Consider the following 22,657-nt stretch of genomic DNA (forward strand, 5'->3'; position numbering starts at 1 on the left):
TCCCATATTAGCAGTGGGAAGCTAGGGCAGTGCTTAACTCCAGGTATTGAAGTTAGGTATGGAAATGTGTTCAGAGGAAACAGTGTCCCCTTGTTGGGTGATGAGGGAGAGGATAGGATTAGAGTGAGAAGACAGAAAACATACTTTGAAAAGTATGAAAGTATATAGGTTTAGATAACCATGGAATAGAGGTTCTGGTTACTGTAACTGAAAGATTTGGGAAGGATGAGATCAATGAAAGGGAGAAATAAAGCATGAAGGACACAAGATGACTTCAAGATTTCTAGCCTGGGACAGTAAAGGAACCAGGGATATTGAGCTGTATAGATAAGTATGGAGTACAAGAAAGGATAGGTGACCAAAGGGGCTTTCATTCTGACAGGTGACTAAGGATAACAGCAATGTGACATGTAGTAGAATTAACTAAAAGTTCCATTAGTTTCTGAGGCTTTTAGTAACTAATTACTGCCTTGCTGTAGTATAGCTTGATTACCCAGTTTAATCTAATAGGTAAATAATATTTTTAAATATCTATTAAAGTATGTCCACATTTTCAGTGTTTTTGTTTGTGCCTAGCTAGCTGTGCCTATCAACACACAACTTTTTTAACTGACGAATTTTGAATGAGAAAACCCTGCAAATCCACTGTGACATTGCTATTTTTATTTTGGCATATTAATTTTCCAACTTTTGCCCGTATTGACTTATATCTTATATATAATTATAAACAGTGGACATAAATATAAAAATTGGAATGCAAAATTACTATTGTGTAACAATTTCCATGTTTCCACCGTCTTTATAATATTTTTAAAAGACATCATAGTCCATGGATATTATACCATAATTTAATCTCTTTTCTATTATTATTTCTGATTTATTTCTTTTAGGTGTAGGTAACTGTATTGATCATCTTCATAATGTAGATATTTTTTCCTTCTCTTGAAGTATTCTCTTGGCATACATTTCCAGGAATGAGGTCACTGCATAAAAGGAAAGGGCTTGAACATTTTTATCATTTTGGTAAATAATGCTATTCCTTTGCCAAAGGGATGTTCAATCCAAGTTATTTGAAGCAATGGATATGGTGGGTGGGGTACTTAAATAACAAGGGTCTGACAGCCATGGAGAAAGAATTGGAGATTGGACAATGAGACTAGAGTAAAGAAGACTGACTAGGAGTCTAAAATTTTTGTCCATACTGATTTATACCAAAGATGTGAAGGCCTGATCTAGAGTAGTTATAATGGCCTTGGAAGGACATGGATGAGCTGGACATTTTGAACAGAAATATTGGTAGGATTTAGTGACTAGAAATAAAGTATGAAGGACACAAAATGACTTTAAAATTTCTAGTTTGGGACAGTAAAGGAACAGGGGATGTTTTGCTTGGAGTTAAAAAAAATACTAAGATTTTCTGGTTCCCTTCAAATAAGTGAAGGATTGTCGCATGGAAAGAACAGATCTCTGTGGCTGCAGGGGATAGGATAAGATAAAGGGCAGTATCTTACAGGTAGAGCAAACTCAAAATGGAAAAATGGAATAAAGGACCTTAAGAAGTAGTATATTTCTCAACGGTAAGTAGGTCAGGCATAAATTTAATAGCTGTCTATTGGAGATGTCTATGTAGAGAAATACATAGTGTAGAGCTGTGCTTCTCAACCTTTTTTCTTTAAACCCTTGTCCCTTTCATAAACATAAAAATCTCATGCCTTGCTTTAATATGGAGGCTGGGTAGGATAGAGTAGGTAAATGGGGAATTAAGGATTTTTGTTTCCTGGCTATGACATAGTAATATTGGATACATTTTTAAATGTTAATTTTTCTGGTTGACACCAAAATAGATTGTTTTAGGTGATTCCAAGGTTTCTTTCAACTTGAACATATTTATAACCTGAATGGGAGGTGTCAGTTTCTAAAAGTATATTGATTGACCTGTTCTATGAATTAGCAGTGAGCACCCTATAACTGGGGATACTCAAACAGTGTCTGGGCCATTATTTATTAAGGTTGTTTAAGAAAGGTTTTCTATATTAGGTTTTGGGATGGTATGTATTTGCTTTCAGATTTATAGATAGGATTTATCCTCATAAATGCTCTGGGCCTGCCTACTTCTGACAAGACTATGTTTTTTGTTTGTGAATGAGGCCTTGAAAAATCAAGGCAAGGCCTAAGAAAGGAAAAACTAGAATTGTTCATTTTCCACAGTCACAGAAGATCAGATAAATTTTGTAATTGTCAAAAAGGGAGTAAATCGTAGTTGTGACACAAGGTGAAAAGAGTGCTAAACTCATGTGTAGCAACTTCAAAGGATCTCTGATGGAAAGCAGTCAGGGGTGGATGATGCTGTATTTGATGATATGTTATAAATGAATGTAATTCAGAGAAACAAGAATCTGTTCCTGGGCTGATTAGCTGGGGCCAATCTTGAAGAGAAAATGGCAAATAAACTTGAACTTGGCCTTCCTCTGTCTCTTGGAGACTGATCAGGTTTGAGCATTCAGAAATATTGGGTTCTGAACTGGATGCAGTCATCTCCATGGTCCCTTCCACCTTAAGCCTCTGGTTCTGGCCACTATAGTATGTCTGAATGATTTTATGAATGATACTTTTTTTTGCCCCCCTCAGTGTAGTGTTCTTCAGAGTCTGAAAGAGCTCCTGCAGAACTGGCTGTTGTGGCTTTCTATGTACATCCAAATGAAACCGGTGACGAACAGTCCTCTGTGAGTTATCTTACAACCTCCACAAGAGGTGTTGTGTACTAAAATGCTTGTATGTGGAGTTTAATAATTGACATGATACCTAATTGTTTCATGTAAATCCTTAGGTTTACTTTCATAAAAAAGTGTTTTTGTTATTTTTCACTCTTCTTCCCATAATCCTTCAAGTTCTATTATATAAATCAGAAAGCCACTCCTAAGTCTCTAGGTTACTTGCAAGAATTAATATAGCAAAGCACTGGAGAACTGACATTAGAACTTGCAACTCTGGCTTCCATTCAGGTTTTTGTTTTTACTTTGGACACTTTTTTTAAATTGAGGTATGTACAATAAAATGTACCAGTCTCAGTGTACAGCTCAGTGGGCTCCCATTCAGTTTAGTTATCTTTATAAAACACATTTCTTATTTAGATGTAAAGTCAATTTTGATGACACCTGGAAAAATTTATAATTTTGCTGTACAGTTTAGTTATGTTTCTCTGATATATTTTGGTTATACACATCCATTTATTTTGACTTTGCAATAAAATAAGAGCCCCAAATTTCCATTATGTTGATAACTGTTAAATGTGTGCTTTGCCCTCATGGTGAAAGTAAGACTGACTGAATTTCAAGGAACTGCCTGCTCAGGTTGTTTTGACTCTTTCTACCTAAAATCTTTGGCTTCTCCTATATTCTGTTATTAGCTGCATTATTCTCTAATATTAATGTTTTAAGCCTCATTTTTATAGAAAATTGCAAGCATAATTAAAAGTAAAGAAGATAGTATTATGTTACCCCCATGTGTGCATCATCCAGCTTCAACATTTATCAAATCAACTCATTAACTTTTTTCATCTAAACACTCCTCCCATTCCTCTTCCTCTGTACTAGATTATTTTAAGCAAAACCAGTATCACTTTAACTGTAGAAAAATGATACCAGTATAACAACTAAAAAATTGGTAGTTCTTAATATCTTCAAATATCTAATCAGTGTACAAATTTGCTATGTCATCAGTCACATTTTTACTTTATAAGAATCCCTTAGCTTCAGTTGCCAATAACTAGTGGTTAGCTTGATTAGATTAGCCCAGACCTATTTTTCTATATGTTCTTATCCCTATAGTGATTTACTTTGATAGGAGAATGGAGAATGGAAGCTTTTTGGGTGTTGCCTGGAAAATTATTTTTAATTCTTCATATTCATTATTATAATGCTTCCATATATCATATATATCTGATCACTTTTAGAAGGAAATGGGGCATTAGTGGGTAGTGAAAACATCTTGTAAAGCTATGCTTCTCAAAGTGTGGTCCATGGACCAACATCATCAACATCACCTGGGAACTTGTTAGAAATGCAAATTCTCAGACCCTACCCCAGACCTACTGAAGTAAACTGTGGAGGTAGGGCCCAATAATCTGTGTTTTAACAAATGCTTCCATAATTTGGTGTAAGCTAAAGTTTGAGAGCCGCTATCATAAAGAAATTATATTTAAATGATTAACCTTCCCCGGAATGTTTGATATGTTCATCTGAGTAATGGTTACATGAGTATATATACATGTCAAAATTCATCAAGCTGTACACTAAGATTTGTGCATTTTATTATATGTACTGCAATAAAAAAGGGAAAAATATAAATGCTTAATAACCTCTTTGAACACCTCAATTCTGTTAGTAATATGTTTGTATTTATAATCTTCACTCAACTTACAGTGTAAGTCTTAGGCACCCAAATGTAGGTGCCTTACAGTTCCTATATTTTGTTCCCCCAAATCCTAGGATCCTATTTTGATTAGTATCACAAATTTTGGGGGGGCATTTAAAAAGTAGCTCTGCTTCTAAAATTCTTAAGTGTACACAAATGCAGATAACTTTATCATAATACTGCTTGGCATTATAAAATATAACTGTTAAGTTCTAAATAATTCTACTCTGGAGAAATGACTTTCTACAGATTTACTCCCTCTTTGACAGTCATATGGCATGATCATATGATGCAGAAAATTGTAGTGTAGATCACATGGAGAGAAGGCTGGGAAACCATTCTCAGCAGTGGTTCTCTAAGGAGCATTTTCCCTTGGCACAGTGACTGGAAAGAAGGTGGGAGCCAGAGATGCTAAATGTGCTGCAGTGGTTAGAAAGTAGGAGGCAGTCCTGAACAGCAAGCAAATTGTTCCATCCAAAATGCCAGTAGTGTCCTATGAAGAAACACTTCAAAGGATACTGTTCTGAGTAATCGCCATTGTTCAAATTATTTCAGATGTCTTTGTCAAGTGCTTCCAAAAATCATAGTTAAAATATAGTTTTGCGAATAGCCAGATGATTATATGGATGTCTGCCTATTTGAAAGCTCTAATCTCTCCCTGCTCACTTTGACACTGAACCATCATGGTAGTGGGTAGTGGTAAAGTCATCATCTCTCTCAAGCTCTAAGACTATATACTATTCTTTATTCTTTGTACATAACCATTTGTTGGTTACCTAGGTCAGAGGGTAAAGCTATGAAATCACATTTCTAAGTCTTTTCCTAATCCACTCAACAATGGATTGAAGGACAGAGGTGAATAAATAGATAGAACTAATTATACCCATGTATGATTTAAAGAGACACACTTCATTGATTTGGGAAAAATATGAAATATCCAGATCTGGCTTTTACTAGAAGAACAAAAGATGCCAAAAATTTTACTAATTCAGCTTCAGGACTGAACTGAATTTCAGTTAAATTAAAGTGAAAGTATTTTAAACAGCATTTTAGCTTAGGAATTCAGGCAAAACTAGGTTTTGATTTGTGTACTTAAAAATTAACTTGCTGATTGCTGTGGTCTCTGGACATCATTAATTTGTCTAATGTCTGGAGTTTAATCCTTTATTTTTCTGGTATTTACTAGTAGAGTGGTTGCTGAGGATGTTCTGTGAATTGGTCTTAATCATTCGCTAGAGGGCTTGTATAGTGTTGATTAATTACTGTGGTTTAAGAAATGGGAATTACATACACATTGGAGCTCTGACTGTTTTCTGAAATCCTTAAAACTTTCTGCTATATATTATCCAGCTTTAGCTTGGAAATTGTGAAGAATTTTTCTAATATGAATCTGAATGTCATGATTTCTTATTGCAGAGAGACAACTTTAGGTGGCTCCATGAACTCTGTGTCTGACCTGATTCGGTATGTAGGGTGGCTGTCCACCATAGCAATGCGCTTGGAAAACAACAGTACTTTCTTGCTGCACTTTATTTTGGATTTCTATGAGAAGGTAGTACACATCCCTTTTTCCCTATTTAGATTTTGTGATGGCTATCCACTGTACTGCTCTATTCTTTAAATTTTCTGTACACCCTTTAAGTTGGGCTATGACTTTATTAGCATAGTTAAAATAAGCTATGTATTTTGAAGTTCTTACCTGAATAACTGACTTTCATAAAACAAAGTAGAAAAACAAATGCTTTTTTTGAAAAGTCCAGGTACCACTTCAGTAGATATTCCACTGAGTTAATGCTGGCCCTAGATGGAAGTCTGTCTCTAGCATCACTTTTTGCTTATCCATTGTACATCCCCAACCCTTGGTAAAAAATGCAGATAGCTTCTAGTTTCTTCAGTTCTTCCTACCTTTCAACTGCTTTATTTCTCCCAGTACCTATGATTCTGGTCTTCTTCTATTGTTTGGTAGTATTCAACATGGACAGAACTGTTATCCAGGAAGTGCACACTGACCTCAGTTTTTGTGGCTTCTTCCCTTCACTGATACCTGCTTGTCTTGTGTTATGTTTGCTTAGAAGCATGCTCCTTTCTTTTCCAGCTTGACAGCTAACTAATATGATAAATCAGTACTTAATGGGACTTAAGAAGAAAGTCCTAAACTCTGAAATCTCTCTCCAGAAAAAAAAAAATAAAGGATTTTAATAATGATCTTCTAGAAATAATCCTTTATGGCAAGGGTGATGTTTTGTAAGATATATTTTTAAGTATTTGTAGCTACCTATTATGTTTATGAATCAGGCCCAGGCCTGATGTTCTATGATTGCTTATCCTTTACTGATGTTTCTTTTGGTGAACTTGGTTGAGAGGTTCTGGGGAATAAACTATATATTGATGTTATCATTCTTTCCAAAAGGTGTGTGATATATATATACATTATAACCTTCCGTTGGTGGTTTTGTTTCCTTCTGGGATCTTCTATCCTGCACTCCTCAGCCTGGATTCCAGTATCTTGAACCAGCTCTGTTACATTATGCACAGGTACAAAGCCTTTTTGCCATCCTATGAATTAGTACATCATAATTCTATCTTCATTTTTCAACTATACAATAAATTATAATTTATAAATACACTACAATAAATTTATTATATATAATACAATAAAATATTAAATGTGATGAAATTATTATCCATTTTCTGCCAGGACCTATGGAAGTAGGGAATATGGCTTTCTCTTGAGAATGACCTTCCAATAAGGGGCTGTTTTAACTGGGTTTTTTTTTGTTGTTTGTTTTGTTTTTAGTATCATTAATCTACAGTTACATGAGGAACATTATGTTTACTAGACTCGCCCCATCAAGTCCCCCCCACATACCCCATTGCAGTCACTGTCCATCAGCATAGTAAGATGCTATAGAATCACTACTTGTCTTCTCTGTGTTCTACAGCCCTCCCCGTGCCCCTCCACTACATTATGTCTGCTAATCATGATGCCCCTTTTTTTCCCCTATCCCTCCCTTCCCACTCATCCTCCCCAGTCCCTTTCCCTTTGGTAACTGTTAGTCCATTCTTGGGTTCTGTGAGTCTGCTGCTGTTTTGTTCTTTCAGTTTTTTTCTTTGTTCTTATACTCCACAGATGAGTGAAATCATTTGATAATTGTCTTTTTCCACCTGGCTTATTTCACTGAGCATAATACTCTCTAGCTCCATCCATGTTGTTGCAAATGGTAGGATTTGTTTTCTTCTTATGGCTGAATAATATTCCATTGTGTATAGGTACCACGTCTTCTTTATCCATTCATCTACTGATGGATACTTTGGTTGCTTCCATATCTTGGCTATTGTAAATAGTGCTACAATAAACATAGGGGTGCATATGCCTTCTTCAAACTGGGCTGCTGCATTCTTAGGGTAAATTCCTAGGAATGGAATTCCTGGGTCAATTGGTATTTCTATTTTCAGTTTTATGAGGGACCTCCATACTGCTTTCCACAATGGTTGAACTAATTTACATTCCCACCAGCAGTGTAGGATGGTTCCCCTTTCTCCACATCCTTGCCAACATTTGTTGTTGTTTGTCTTTTGGATGTTGGCCATCCTAACTGGTGTGAGGTGATATGTCATTGTGGTTTTAATTTGCATTTCTCTGATGATTAGTGATGTGGAGCATCTTTTCATCTGCCTGTTGGCCATCTGAATTACTTCTTTGGAGAAGTGTCTGTTCAGATCCTCTGACCATTTTTGAATTGGATTATTTGCTTTTTGTTTGTTGAGATGCGTGAGCTCTTTATATATTTTGGATGTCAACCCTTTATCGGTATGTCATTAATGAATATATTCTCCCATACTGTAGGATGCCTTTTTGTTCTATTGATAGTGTCCTTTGCTATACAGAAGCTTTTCAGCTTGATATAGTTCCACTTGTTCATTTTTGCTTTTGTTTCCCTTGCCCGGGGAGATATGTTCATGAAGAAGTTGCTCATGTTTATGTCCAAGAGGTTTTTGTCTATGTTTTTTTCAAAGAGTTTTATGGTTTCATGACTTACATTCAGATCTTTGATCCATTTTGAATTTCCTTTTGTGTATTGGGTTAGATAATGATCCAGTTTCATTCTCTTACATATAGCTGTCCAGTTTTGCCAACACCAGCTGTTGAAAAGGCTGTCATTTCCCCATTGTATATCCATGGCTCCTTTGTCATATATTAATTGACCATATATGTTTGGGTTAATTTCTGGACTCTCTATTCTCTTCCACTGGTCTGTGGGTCTGTTCTTGTGCCAGTACCAAATTGTCTTGATTACTGTGGCTTTGTAGTAGAGCTTTAAGTTGGGAAGCAAGATCCCCCCTGCTTTATTCTTCCTTCTGAGGATCACTTTGGCTATTTGGGGTCTTTTGTTGTTCCATACGAATTTTAGAGCTATTTGTTCCAGTTCGTTGAAGAATGCTGCTGGTATTTTGATAGGGATTGCATTGGATCTATAGATTGCTTTAGGCAGGATGGCCATTTTGACAATATTAATTCTTCCTACCCAAGAGCATGGGATGAGTTTCCATTTGTTAGCGTCCTTTTTAATTTCTCTTAAGAGTGTCTTGTAGTTTTCAGGGTATAGGTCTTTCACTTCCTTGGTTAGGTTTATTCCTAGGTATTTTATACTTTTTGATGCAATTATGGATGGAATTGTTTTCCTGATTTCTCTTTCTGCTATTTCATTGTTAGTGTATAGGAAAGCAATGGATTTCTGTGTATTAATTTTGTATCATGCAACTTTGCTGAATTCCGATTTTAGTTCTAGTAGTTTTGGAGTGGAGTCTTTAGGGTTTTTTATGTACAATATCATGTCATCTGCACAAAGTGACAGTTTGACTTCTTCTTTACCAATCTGGATGCCTTTTTTTCTTTGTTTTGTCTGATTGCCGTGGCTAGGACCTCCAGTACTATGCTGAATAACAGTGGGGAGAGTGGGCATCCCTATCGTGTTCCCGATCTTAGAGGAAAAGCTTTCAGCTTCTCTCTGTTAAGTATGGTGTTCTCTGTGGGTTTGTCATATATGGCCTTTATTATGTTGAGGTACTTGCCCTCTATACCCATTTTGTTGAGAGTTTTTATCATGAATGGATGTTGAATTTTGTCAAGTGCTTTTTTAGCATCTGTGGAGATGATCATGTGGTTTTTGTCCTTCTGTTTGTTGATGTGGTGGATGATGTTGGTGGGTTTTTGAATGTTGTACCATCCTTGTATCCCTGAGATGAATTCTACTTGATCATGGTTTATGATCCTCTTGATGTGTTTTTGAATTCGGTATGGTAATATTTTCTTGGGTATTTTTGCATCTATGTTCATCAGGGATATTGGTCTGTAATTTTCTTTTTTTGTGGTATCTTTGCCTGGTTTTGGTTTTAGAGTGATGCTAGCTTCATAGAACGAGTTTGGAAGTATTCCCTCCTCTATTTTTTGGGAAACTTTAAGGAGAATGGGTATATGTCTGAAAAAATTCAGCAGTGAATCCATCTGGCCCAGGAGTTTTGTTCTTGGGTAGTTTTTTGATAAGCAATTCAGTTTCGTTGCTGGTAATTGGTCTGTTTAGGTTTTTTGTTAACTGTTGTTTTTAGAATGTCACTGTTGCGGATATGGATTTTAAAAATTCATAGTTAAGGATCTTTTGTGCAGTGGTACTGCTGCATTCAGCAGTTTATTCTCATTGCCATGTCTTAAAGAAAAATTAGACATTTGCTGACACCTGGTTTAGGTCTATGTAGTTTCTCTAGTAAAAACATTTTCTGGGCAATAAAGGGAGCTTTGCTGATTATATGAAACTGTAAGTATTCTGATCCCCCTCATTCTTTCACCTATGGACGGAAATTACTCCTTTTAGTTCATAAGTTTAAACCTTTTTGGCATTATTTGTAGGAATATGCCAAGGTTAAAATGTAAAAAACTAATTAGATAATAGTTCTCAGGCAAGAAAAAAAATAACAGTTCTGTTTTCTTTTTACCATTTTTACTGTACTTGTTTTTCTACATTAAGAAAATACAGTGTCAGTGACTGCTTTTGAGACTCTATTGATTTTTTAGTAGTGAAGCATTAAAAGCATTCCCTTCATTGTTTTCTTTTTTACTGAAGTATAATTTATATACAGCCAAGTGCATATCTTAAATGTACAGCTCAATATTTGAGCCTCTGTTAATTAAAAAATACATATTTTCAGATCCTCTTCCTGTATTGAAGTATAATAGACATACAATATTGTATTAGTTTTAGGTGTACAATGTAGTGATTTTACAGTTTATTCATTACAAAATGCTCATGTAATTAAGAGTAGTCTCTTAATTTTTATTCTTTGAGGAGAATGTACCACAAAAGGATAAAAACCTTAACTAGACAGCTGAATATTTGCATATGTACACATCTGCATATACTTACATTTAAATTGTATACTTCATTTGCTTATATTTCAAAGGCATTTAATGTTAAAAATCAAATTCATTCTATTTGATCTCATTTTTAGGTATCGTAAAAATTTGACTGCTGCAAAGAAAAATGAGTTGGTACACAAGGTATGGATAATAAACCTCTGTGTTAAATCACCCTTGCTTAAAAACTGAGTGTACATACATAGATATGATATGTTGGAATAAAAAGGAAAAGGAGGGTAGATGATCATGACAATTTTTTTCTTTTCCAATAGACAAAATCAGAGTTCAGTTTCAGCAGCAAGACCTATCAAGAATTTAATCACTATCTGATAGCCATGGTTGATTGCCTGTGGACATCCAAACCCTTCCAAAGAGGATTTTCTATTGACCCCAAAGTCTTAGAAAAAGCTGGAGTAACTGAATATAAAAACAGTTTAAATTTAGTCCATCACCCTGCTCTGTTGAGTTACGCTGTTTCCTTTCTGCTACAGGTAAGGGCATTTAAAGAATTTTTAGATTTTGTATAAGAATACTGTGATTGCACTAAACTATGTTTTCTACCTTTATCTTGCATCTACCTACCACTTCAGCATTTTATTAAAAATAAAAATAAGAATAATAATAATAGAGGGAGAAATGTGGGATCAACATATAAATGAAGTACAAAAATCAAATGAATATTCATATTTGACCTGATTGTTTATAGGTCATAATGCGTGATCAAAACCGAAAGTTTCTGTGATGAATGCCCTTGTACTGTTCACCATGTAAGAATTTATTCACTATGTAAGAATTCGTTCACCATGTAAGAACTTGTTCGTTCTTACACCCACCCTCCCACACCCCTCCCCTTTGGTAACCACTAGCTCCCCTTACACCCACCCTCCCACACCCCTCCCCTTTGGTAACCACTAGTTCCATCTTGGAGTTTCTGAGTCTGCTGATATTTTGTTCCTTCAGTTTTGCTTCATTGTACTCCACAAATGAAGGAAATCATTTGGCACTTGTCTTTCTCTGCCTGGCTTATTTCACTGAGCATAATGTCCTCCAGCTCCATCCATGTTGTTGCAAATGGTAGGATTTGTTTCTTTCTTATGGCTGAATAGTATTCCATTGTGTGTATGTACCGCATCTTCTTTATCCATTAATCTACTGATGGACACTTAGGTTGCATCCATATTTTGGCTATTGTAAAAAGTGCTGCAATAAACATAGGGGTGCATATGTCTTTTTGAATCTGAGAAGTTGTATTCTTTGGGTAAATTCCAAGGAGTGGGATTCCTGGGTCAAATGGTATTTCTGTTTTTAGTGTTCTGAGGAACCTCCATATTGCTTTCCACAATGGTTGAACTAGTTTACATTCCCACCAGCAGTGTAGGAGGGTTTCCCTTTCTCCACATCCTCGCCAGCATTTGTTGTTCTTAGTCTCTTTGATGCTGGCCATCCTTACTGGTGTGAGGTGATATCTCATTGTGGTTTTAATTTGCATTCCCCTCATGATTAGTGATGAGTATCTTTTCATGTGTCTGTTAGCCATCTGAATTTCTTCTTTGGAGAACTGTCTCTTCATATGCTCTGCCCAATTTGTTAATTGGGTTATTTGCTTTTTGGGTGTTGAGGCATGTAAGTTCTTTATATATTTTGGATTTAACCCCTTGTTGGATATGTCATTTACAAATATATTCTCCTATACTGTAGGATGCCTTTATGTTCTGCTGATGGTGTCCTTTGCTGTACAGAAGCTTTTTAGTATGATGTAGTCCCATTTGTTCATTTTTTATTTTATTTCCCTTGCCCTAAGAGATGCATTCAGGGAAAAGTTGCTCATGTTTATATTCAAGAGATTTTGCCTATGTTTTCTTCTAAGAGTTTTATGGTTTCATGACTTACATTCAGGTCTTTGATCCATTTTGATTTGACTTTTGTGTATGGGGTTAGACAATAATCCAGTTTCATTCTCTTGCATGTAGCTGTCCAGTTTTGCCAACTAGCTGTTGAAGAGGCTGTCATATCCCCATTGCATGTCTATGGCTCCTTTATTGTATATTAATTGACCATGTATGTTTGGGTTAATATCTGGACTCTCTATTCTGTTCCACTGGTCTGTGGGTCTGTTCTTGTGCCAGTACCAAATTGTCTTCATTATTGTGGCTTTGTAGTAGAGGTTCAAGTTGGGAAGCGAGATCCCCCCTGCTTTATTCTTCTCGGGATTGCTTTGGCTATTCAGGGTCTTTTGTGGTTCCCATTGAATTTTAGAAATATTTATTCCAGTTATTGAAGAATGCTTTTGGTATTTTGATAGGGATTTCATTGAATCTGTAGATTCCTTTAGGCAGGATGGCCATTTTGACAATATTGATCCTTCCTTCCCAAGAGAATGGGATGAGTTTCCATTTGTTAGTGTCCTCTTTAATGTCTCTTAAAGAGTGTCTTGTAGTTTTCAGGGTATAGGTCTTTCACTTCCTTGGTTAGGTTTATTCCTAGGTATTTTATTGTTTTTGATGCAATTGTGAATGGAATTGTTTTCCTGCTTTCCGTTTCTGCTATTTCATTGTTAGTGTATAGGAAAGCAACAGATTTCTGTGTATTAATTTTGTATCCTGCAACTTTGCTGAATTCAGATATTCTAGTAGTTTAGGAGTGGAGTCTTTAGGATTTTTTATGTTCAATGTCATGTCATCTGCATATTCTGATAGTTTGACTTCTTCTTTACCAATCTGGATGCCTTGTATTTCTTTGTTTTGCCTGATTGCTGTGGCTAGTACCTCCAGTACTATGTTGAATAACAGTGGGGAGAGTGGGTATCATGGGCTTTTTCCTGATCTTAGAGGAAAACCTTTCAGCTTCTTGCTGTCAAGTATGATTTTGGCTGTGGGTTTGTCATATATGGCCTTTATTATATTGAGGTACTTAACCTCTGTACCAGTTTTGTTGAGAGTTTTTATCATGAATGGATGCTGAATTTTGTCAAATGCTTTTTCAGCATCTGTAGAGATGATTATGTGGTTTTTGTCCTTCTATTTGTTGATGTGGTGGATGATGTTGATGGATTTTCGAATGTTGTACCATCCTTGCATCCCTGAGATGAATCCCGCTTGATCATGGTCTATGATCCTCTTGATGTATTTTTGAATTCATTTTGAAAATATTTTCTTGGGTATTTTTGCATCTATGTTCATCATGGATATTGGTCTGTAATTTTCTTTTTTAATTGGGTCTATAGTCGGGGTAGAGGGCACACTTAATTAACCTTTACAAACTCCCATGCTTCACTGCCTCTTTTAGGGCATTACTCTCTCTCATTCCTTTTTAGTGATTCCCCATTGTCCGGTTCCCCTTATGGGAAGAGACCTTTTATCCAAGCTAGGGTCTCTTATCTCCTTTACCTTTGGCCTACGCCTCAACCCCACTCACCTTTGATCCCTTTTCTACTTGCTCTCCAAACCATTTCAGACTCACCTCCCTCCCCTTTTCCCTTACCCCCTTGCCAAGTAAACCCCACAGTCTGGACACCTCTACCTCCTCTATCGCCACCTGACCATCCATAACCATCAAACTCAAAGACCCTACCTCCTTCTACTCACAATCTCAATACCCCTTCTACGAAAGGGCCTTTTGAGACCAGCCAGTTCCCCTTACAACACCCTGATACTGGCTATCAAAAAACCTAATGGCTCTTATATGCTAGTTCAAGATTTAAGAATTATCAGTGCAGCTGTTATTCCAATCCATCCAGTAGTCCCTAACCCCTATACTTTATTATCCACTATCCCCACCTCTTCTACTTACTTCTCCGTCCTTGACCTCAAAAATGCATTCTTCACTATTCTCTTCCATCCCAATGGGGCCACTTACACCTTCAACTCCACAGACTACAAATCCTCCAGTAATCTACTCTACAACCCAAACAGGACCTCCATACTGCTGTGTAAGGTGGCATATGTGCCCTACTCCAATAACAATGCCGCTTCTACACAACAAATCTGGTCTCGTCCGGGATGGTGCAAAACACTTCCATGAACAAGCCTCCAAACTCCTAGAAAGCTCCCCTAACAATCCATTCCCTTACCCCTTCACTTGGCACCTGCCCGTCCTAGCCCCTATTACCTTTATTATTATTATTCTCCTTTTCCTTCCCTGCTTCATTAACCTATTTGAAAAATTCATTCAAAATCAAATTTTGAAAATTTCTAACCATACTATCAATCAGATACTCCTCCAGGGCTATCAAGGCCTTCTCACAAAGAATAATGAAACCAGCTAGATAACATCACGAATCATCTCAGGATGCCCACCCTTCCCCAACTCTACAACAATGGCCTCGCTAACCCCAAAGTCTGTGCCTCCTTCCAGCAGGAAGTAGCTAGAGAATGAGATTCTACACCCAGTTCCCCAGAGGCCCAATTAAGAAAAGAAAAAGATGGAAATGAAGGCAAATTCTGGCACGCTAAGACCCCCACCCCTTAAGATCCAATCACTACCAACCAGATGGTCACCCACCCCTTAGATCCAATCAACACCAACCAGATGGTCACCCACCCCTTAAGATCCAGTCACCAATGACCAGATGGTCACCCATCCCTTAAGATCCAATCACAATGACCAGATGGTTGCCCACCCCTTAAGATCCAATCACCAGTGCAGCACACACCCTATCCCTAGTCCTTAAAAACACGCTTCCTCACCCATGAGCTGCTGTTCCCTCTCTCTGGGGGCAGCCATTTTCTCTTTCAGATAATAAAATCTCTTGCATGAGCCCGTGTCTCCTGAGTCGTTTTGGGGTAAGGAGGGTTGCAGCAAGATACCCTTTCAAGGCACAGAAAGAAAAAAGGATCCGTAGGAATGAAAGAATATTGAGAGAATTGTGACCAATCCAAATGGAACAATATTCGCATGTATTCTTTAGAGAAATGTCTCTTTAGTTCCCTTGCCCATTTTTTAATCTCTTTTTTTACTGATGAGTTGTAGTGTTCCTTATTTATTCTGGATATTAACCCTTTATCACATACATGGTTTGCAAATATTTTCTCCATTAGGTATGGCTCCCTTTTCATTTTCTTGATTTTTTTCCTTTACTGAACCTTTTTAGTTTGATATTATCCCACTTGTCTACTTTCACTTTTTTTGTTTGTGCTTTTAGGGTCATATCTAAGAATCATTGTCAGAGCCAATATCTAGAAGCCTTTTCTCTATTTTCCTTTTGGAGTGTTACGGTGTTACGTCTTATGTTTAAGTCTTTAACGTATTTTGAGTTAATTTTTGTGAGTGGTGTAAGGTAGGGGTCCAGTTTCATTCTTTTGCATGCAGATACCCAGTTTTCCCAGCACCATTTATTGAAGAGACTGTCTTTTCCCAATTGTATATTCTGGGCACCCTTGTCAAAGATCAGTTGACCGTATACACATCAGTATATTTATGAGCCCTCTGTTCTGTTCCATGGATTTATGTATCTGTTTTTATACCAGTACCATACTGTTTCAATTACTGTGGCTTTGTTGTGTATTTTGAAATCAGGAAGCATAATTAGCCTCTAGTTTTGTTCTTCTTGCTTAAAATTTCTTTGACTATTTGGGTTCTTTTGTGATTCCATATAAATTTTATGATTTTTTTTTCCTACTTCTGTAAAGAATACCATTGAGATTTTCATAGGGATTGTGTTGAATTTCTGTACATTGCTTTGACTAATATGGACATTTTAACAATAATAATTCTTCCAGTCCATGAACATGAGATGTCTTCCCATTTATTTATGTAAACTTTAATTCCTTTTATTAGTATCTTTTCATGTTCTCATTGGCCATCTTTACATCTTCTTTGGAGAAATGTCTGTTCAAGTCCTTTGCCCATTTTCTTGGGTTATTTGTAGAGCCCTCCACCACATTCACTAGGAAGGAGCAGATCATGGCTCACATGCCACAGATAACTGTATGTTCTCATGGAATTTTAGTAGATTTTCTTGAATAAATATTTTTATATTTGCTATATGACCTTAGGACAATTTTCAGTTACTTTAAATGCTGGGTTTTTTAAAATAGTTTTTGTCAACTGTGTTCATTTTGCTGGAGAGTGGGTCTACAGAACTCCTCATGATCTCACCCTGCAAGTAGAAGTCCATATGGATACCTTTTATTGTAAAGCAACGACTCTAAGTTTCTTGAATATACTTCCAGAGACATACTATATATTTCTTTGTAAATGATCTTTTTCAACTCCATACATTATACATACTTTTCTGCCTCTTAATTTTTTGACTTAATATCTTGGCTTTTGTTTCACTTGTAAATATAAAGGCCTGCCTGTTCTTTTTTGATGTCCTCATAGTATTCCGCTGTATGGCTCTAATATAAGTTGAGCATTTATGTCGTTTCTAATCTTGTCATGAAATCATACTCTAAGGAATATTCTTGAACTAATATACATCATTGCATACATATGCAAGTGTGTCTTTTGGATAAAATTGCTCCAAGTGAATTGCTTTTAAAGGGTTTATCTTTTTAATTTTGTTAGATATTGTTAAACTGCTTTCAGTAGAAGTTATACCAGTTTACGTTACCACTAACTATTAATCAGGGTCTGTTTCTATATACCCTGTCAACATAGTTTCATCCAGTTCTTATTTGGAAATGCATGTAATGAATCATAGAATAGAATTGATATTTTCATAAGTCAGTTCTTTATTTTTTCTTCTAGACTGTGTGTGTGTGTGTGTGTGTGTGTGCGTGCACACGCATGCATGCATCTTTGTTTTAAGACTCAGTTTCTAAAGTAGTAAATATCATTATCTTGGACATAGGTAAGCAAACTTGTTTCAGAGGATCAGGAATTGATATATTCTTTTAAATCAGAAAATAGATTTTAAGTGTTTAAGGAAGGTTGGCTCTAGCTGGAAGGTATTGTGCTAGTGGCACAGAGCACATTTGGCCATATGTGGAACTGCCATTTTTGTAACTGATGATGTTTCTATATGGTTCTGAAAATTCTAGGCTTTAATGTCAATCTTTCTTTTAAAAGAGTGCCTTTTGAGTCCCCCATCACCAACTAACTGCCCCCTAAGTATCTTACCTTTGAGATGGTAAAAATAACCTCTGATGCCATGGTAGTATGGTTTAATTCTGACAATTTTATTTTACTGAATTATCACATTATAAATATTTCCAGTAGCCAATTTAAGAAAACATAATTTTAGTGAACTTAATTTGTCCAATCAGTTCTTAGTATCAAAGAGCTCAGCTCAGTTAATGAATTGAAATATTTTTAACATTTGTAGAGCCTACATTTCAGGAAATTCTGAAGCTCTAGGTTTCCTTATCATAAACTACCTTTGAATCATTAACTGGATGTTTTGTTTATTCATCCAACAACTATTTATTTGGTATCCACTATGCTTCTAGCAATGAGAATGTAGTGCTTAAGAAGATAGATACCATCTCTGCCCAAATAGTGTTTATATTCTAATCAGACAAATAAACAGGTAATGAAATAAGTAGACATGATAATTTAAAATTTTGAGAAATGCTATGAAGGACATAAACTGTGGGGTGAGAGAGAAAGTAACTGGGGAGTTGTCAGGGATGGGTGTTCAAGGAATGCCTTTTTGGGGAAGTGTCATTTGATCTGAGATTTCTTCTAAAAGATGAGAATAAGCCAGCCTAGGAATGGCTGAAGGAAGAGTGTTCCATGCAGTAGGAACAGTACAAGGACTCAAAGGGTTCAAGGGAAAAAGGAAGCTAGTGTGGCTTACAACTTAAGGAACAAGAGGGAGAATGGAATGAAGTAAGGTTGGAGAGATGCAGGGGCCATCTATCTTACAGGTCTGTTAGGAGTACAATGGGAAACAATGGAAAGTTTTAAGCAGGCTTATAGTATGGTCTGAACTGATGTTTAATGGAGATCACTTTGACTTTTTCAAGAAGGGTAAAGTTATAAGAGGAGGCCAGAGTGGAAGCAGGGGTGCCAGTTAGGAGGCTATTAACAGAGTGTAAACAGAGGCAGTGATAATGATTTGTGTACATGTAGTAATAGTGGAGATGGATAGAAGTGGACTGATTTGAGATATATTGCAGAGATAGAACAGACAGGTCTTGATAGCTTGATTAGAAGGGATAATGAGAAATGAAAAGGACTTTTGAGGTTTCTGAATTAAGTAACTGGGTTGATGGTGATTCCATTTCTTAGAGAAATAATGATGAAAGAACAGGGGAGGTTGGTTATTTTGGATTTTCAAGAGGGCAAGTTGAGAATCAAGTCCTGTTTTGGCCTACATAAGTTTGAGACGCCTGTAAGACATTCAAGAAGTGTAAGGTGGTTTGAAATAGGGGGTTGGAGCTCACGGGAGAGGTTGGAGCTAGAGACGTAAATATAGAATTTATCAGTGTGGACTGTATTTCATCAGTGCCGAAAACATACATTTTTTTCACTTTTTAACTTACCAGAGATCAGGGTGTATCTTGTGATTGATGTCAGCCAGGTGGTAATCATGATATGGCTGTCATTTGCTGTGTTTGAGTGGGCACAGGCAGGTTGTCAGAACCAGACCTTGCAGAATGGTTGTCAGCAGCCTGGGGAGAAAAATTTGGAGATGGGACTGGAGCACTGTTCTAAATCCATGCAGCCAAATGACTTGGAGAAAGGGGAAGGGAATTGTGAACCACACATGTTACGGACTTTCCCTTAAAGCAGGAGCCAAGAGTAGGTTAGGTCTATGTAATTGGGACCCCAGCAGCACCAGTAGTTTTTAGTTCTTTTTAAGAAGTGCTGTATCATCAACAGTCTGGCACAGAGGATGATACCGGGTGAAGAAGACATAGATATCTACGACTGTTGAGTTACAAAAGTAATTCAGAAGATTTGGACTCTGAATGTGGAGTTTTAGAAATAATTTCACACTTAATTTTGCTTATATTTACCATTTCATGTTTATAAAGATGATATATGATCAAAATCTGCCTACATCTAAAACTCTTTCATAAAGTAAAAAACTCTAAGTGTTAAAAAGTCATTGAGCTATGCATACTTTAATAGGCAGAGTTTTATCTTGGTGATATATTAAACATGTTCTTTGTTAAAAGTAATAAAGTACAATAGGTAATATTTAAAACCAGAGAATAAATAGGATCACCTAGGTCTGAGTTTTCATAAAGAATTACAGTTTCACAGATGTGTACTATGTACACTGTCTGCCTCACTAGATAGACTTCACCACCCTTCAAGACTCAGTTTGGGTGTCATATTCTCAGATAAAGCCTTCTCTAACACCTTCCATCTCCAGTAGCTAAGTACAGAATTTTAAAAATGAGGCTATAGATTAGCAAAATGTTTCTTACTTTATTTACTGTGATTTTATTTACCTTCTCTTTGTACTTCTAGGGAGGAATATGGAAGGTTATAGCAGGTGCTTATTCAAAAGGAATCTTAGAGTGATGGGAGGAATAGAATGTAGCAAATGAATCAGACAGTGAAGAGTCATCTTAATTTTCTGGTAATTTTGCTAACCAAGTATTTCTGTCTCCATATCTCCCCCACTTCCTTTTTTTGTTCTTGTTTTCTAAGGAATGTCCAGAAGATAGGACAGTAAACATGAACTCTATTCAGGTAAATAAATTTATTTTCATCATGTTCAGGAATTCCACACAACTTCATATCATCAAAAAAATTTATAGCTTTACTTTTTCTCAAGTCTGAAGTCTGCTGCCTCCACAAAGTCAAGTGAACTGTTTCCTTCTGGATTCATTACAGTGACTTTTATGTGAATTTATTGGCATATACCCTCTACAGTCTTCTCTAAGATATAACTATTCATAGTTTCACTTTTGCTGTTGTGCCTGTGCATCATCTCATTTTGTGGCATAGTTGCATGTATTGAAAGTATGACTGTAATGAGGCTGATTTAACAAAACCAGACAGTTGTCTCATTATAAAAACTCTGCTGTGTACATACCCAAACAGTCAGTAATATAATAATGTCTGCCTCTTTGTTATTTGTTTTAGGTGTTAAATTCCTAGAGTATGGGAATGACGACCCATTTCCATTTCATAGTACTTGTTCAGTTAAAGAGCTAAATTTTTTGGCAATATAATAAAAGGAATGTTTAGCCCTTAAACTTTGGGTATTTTCTGGTTTGGATGATACTTAGTGACTGAGTACAGTTGTGAACCTGTGCCCTTGGAGCTAACTCTTGGTATGTATATCTAGGATACTGGGAACTTTTCCTAAGCAAAGAAGAGGAAGAAGAGAATAAATGTAGTGAATATTCAATCAGTAACTTTCCCTTTTTTGTGCCTGCAGGGAAAGAAATGGAACTGGTATTTGGACTATTTATTTTCAGAGGGGTTACAAGGCCTGAAACTTTTCATAAGAAGTAATATTCATCGTTCTCCTGTCCCCTGACCTGAGGGTATAAGCAACATTATCAACATTAAATGAATATTGATAGAAACTAACAGCATACCAGCCTAAATTCCCTACTCATTGCTGGAAAGGCCAAGCAGCTCAACTTTTGTTTCCATATTCTTTTAACCAATAGACTGCCGTCTTTGGGGAGGGCCTGGACTGGCCTTCTATCCATGACTCTGGAGAGCCTCCGTATACCTAATTGTATTTTTTCAGGATCTAGATTCTTGAGCCCACTAGTGAAAAATGACTTCATCATCAGACTCCACCTTCTACCAAATTATACATGAATAAATACATCCATTATGTGGTGGGATTTTTCACATTCTTGTGGGAACTATAAGCTGCACTGATGGAAGAGAGCAGGCAATATACACGGGCAGTTAAGCCACAGACATCCTCATTCAAAATGCTCCGTTGCCTCCGTGAAACCTCTGTGGATATTGCTGTTTTTCTTAATGTGAACAATAGCAGCAGTACCAAGTGAATAGGATACAGCATTTTTAGCTCTAAAAGCTGGCTCTAAGTGATGAGTAGCTTCTTGGGCTTTCACCGGTAGCAATTTGATGAGGGAAGAAAGTGGGGAGAATTGTGGGATAATGAAGACATTTCTATTTATGCCAGTTTGATTTGCTCTATTTGGTGTGTGTGTATGTGTATATATATATATATATATATATATATATATATATATTCCATTTTTAAGTATTTAGGCCCAAATAAACTAACTGCGGCCTTTTTTTCAGGGATAATTCTGAAGCTTTTAAAACTTTTTATAATAGCTAGAATATCTTGCTGAATAACTCCCCTTTAATAAAATTCACCTCATTTGAGAGAAATTAAGCTGAATTTACTTCTGTTTTTAAGGGCATTGTTGTGATTTTTTTTTTTTAGAGCAAAACAGCTATGTTATTTGAATGCATTCAGACTAGAATGCCATTCATTCATTCATTCATTTTTTGATTCAATACATATTTATTGAGCTTACTGTGTGCTAGATATTCTTCCATGTGCTGGTTAAACAGCTGTGACCAATACAAAGTACTGCTTTTGTGGAATTTGTTATATTTCACTGGAGAAGACAGATGGTAAAAATGTAAATAAATATATAATATGAGGTGTTATAAAGAAAAAGCAAGGGATAGGGACATAATATTGAGAGGGTTGCTACTTTAGATAAGGTGTCTAGGGAAGGCCTATTTGAAGTCACCTCACAATGGCCGTAATGAAAAAGGTGTGAGGCTTATGAATATTTAGGGGAACAGCATTCTGGGCAGAGAGAAAGGCAAGCGAAAAGGCTTAAAAATGTTAACTTGGCATGTTTGAGGAAGAGCAGAGAGGCCACTAAAGTAACAACGTAGCAATTAAGGGAAAAGATAGGTAAGAAATGAAATAGGGAATAATCCAGAGAGTCATGAACATCCTTATAGCCTGGAATAGAT

The 22,657-nt window shown here is 36.4% G+C and overlaps 1 protein-coding gene across 2 annotated transcripts in view; it reads left to right on the forward strand.

Annotated features, from left to right (window-relative positions):
• CENPI (centromere protein I) overlaps nucleotides 1-21,525 on the forward strand; it is a 63,422-nt gene extending 41,897 nt beyond the window's left edge. For both annotated transcript variants that reach the window (XM_017655461.3, XM_017655462.3), the window contains exons 15-21: nucleotides 2,629-2,723; nucleotides 5,830-5,965; nucleotides 6,824-6,948; nucleotides 10,918-10,966; nucleotides 11,098-11,316; nucleotides 20,375-20,416; nucleotides 21,111-21,525. In XM_017655461.3, coding sequence (XP_017510950.2) covers nucleotides 2,629-2,723; nucleotides 5,830-5,965; nucleotides 6,824-6,948; nucleotides 10,918-10,966; nucleotides 11,098-11,316; nucleotides 20,375-20,416; nucleotides 21,111-21,212 — 768 coding nt within the window. In that variant the 3' untranslated portion in view covers nucleotides 21,213-21,525. The remainder of the gene's footprint in view (nucleotides 1-2,628; nucleotides 2,724-5,829; nucleotides 5,966-6,823; nucleotides 6,949-10,917; nucleotides 10,967-11,097; nucleotides 11,317-20,374; nucleotides 20,417-21,110) is intronic.
• Nucleotides 21,526-22,657: the final 1,132 nt, after the last annotated feature.

The sequence above is a fragment of the Manis javanica genome, chromosome X (genome assembly GCF_040802235.1).
Source record: "Manis javanica isolate MJ-LG chromosome X, MJ_LKY, whole genome shotgun sequence".
NCBI classification, from domain to species: domain Eukaryota; kingdom Metazoa; phylum Chordata; class Mammalia; order Pholidota; family Manidae; genus Manis; species Manis javanica.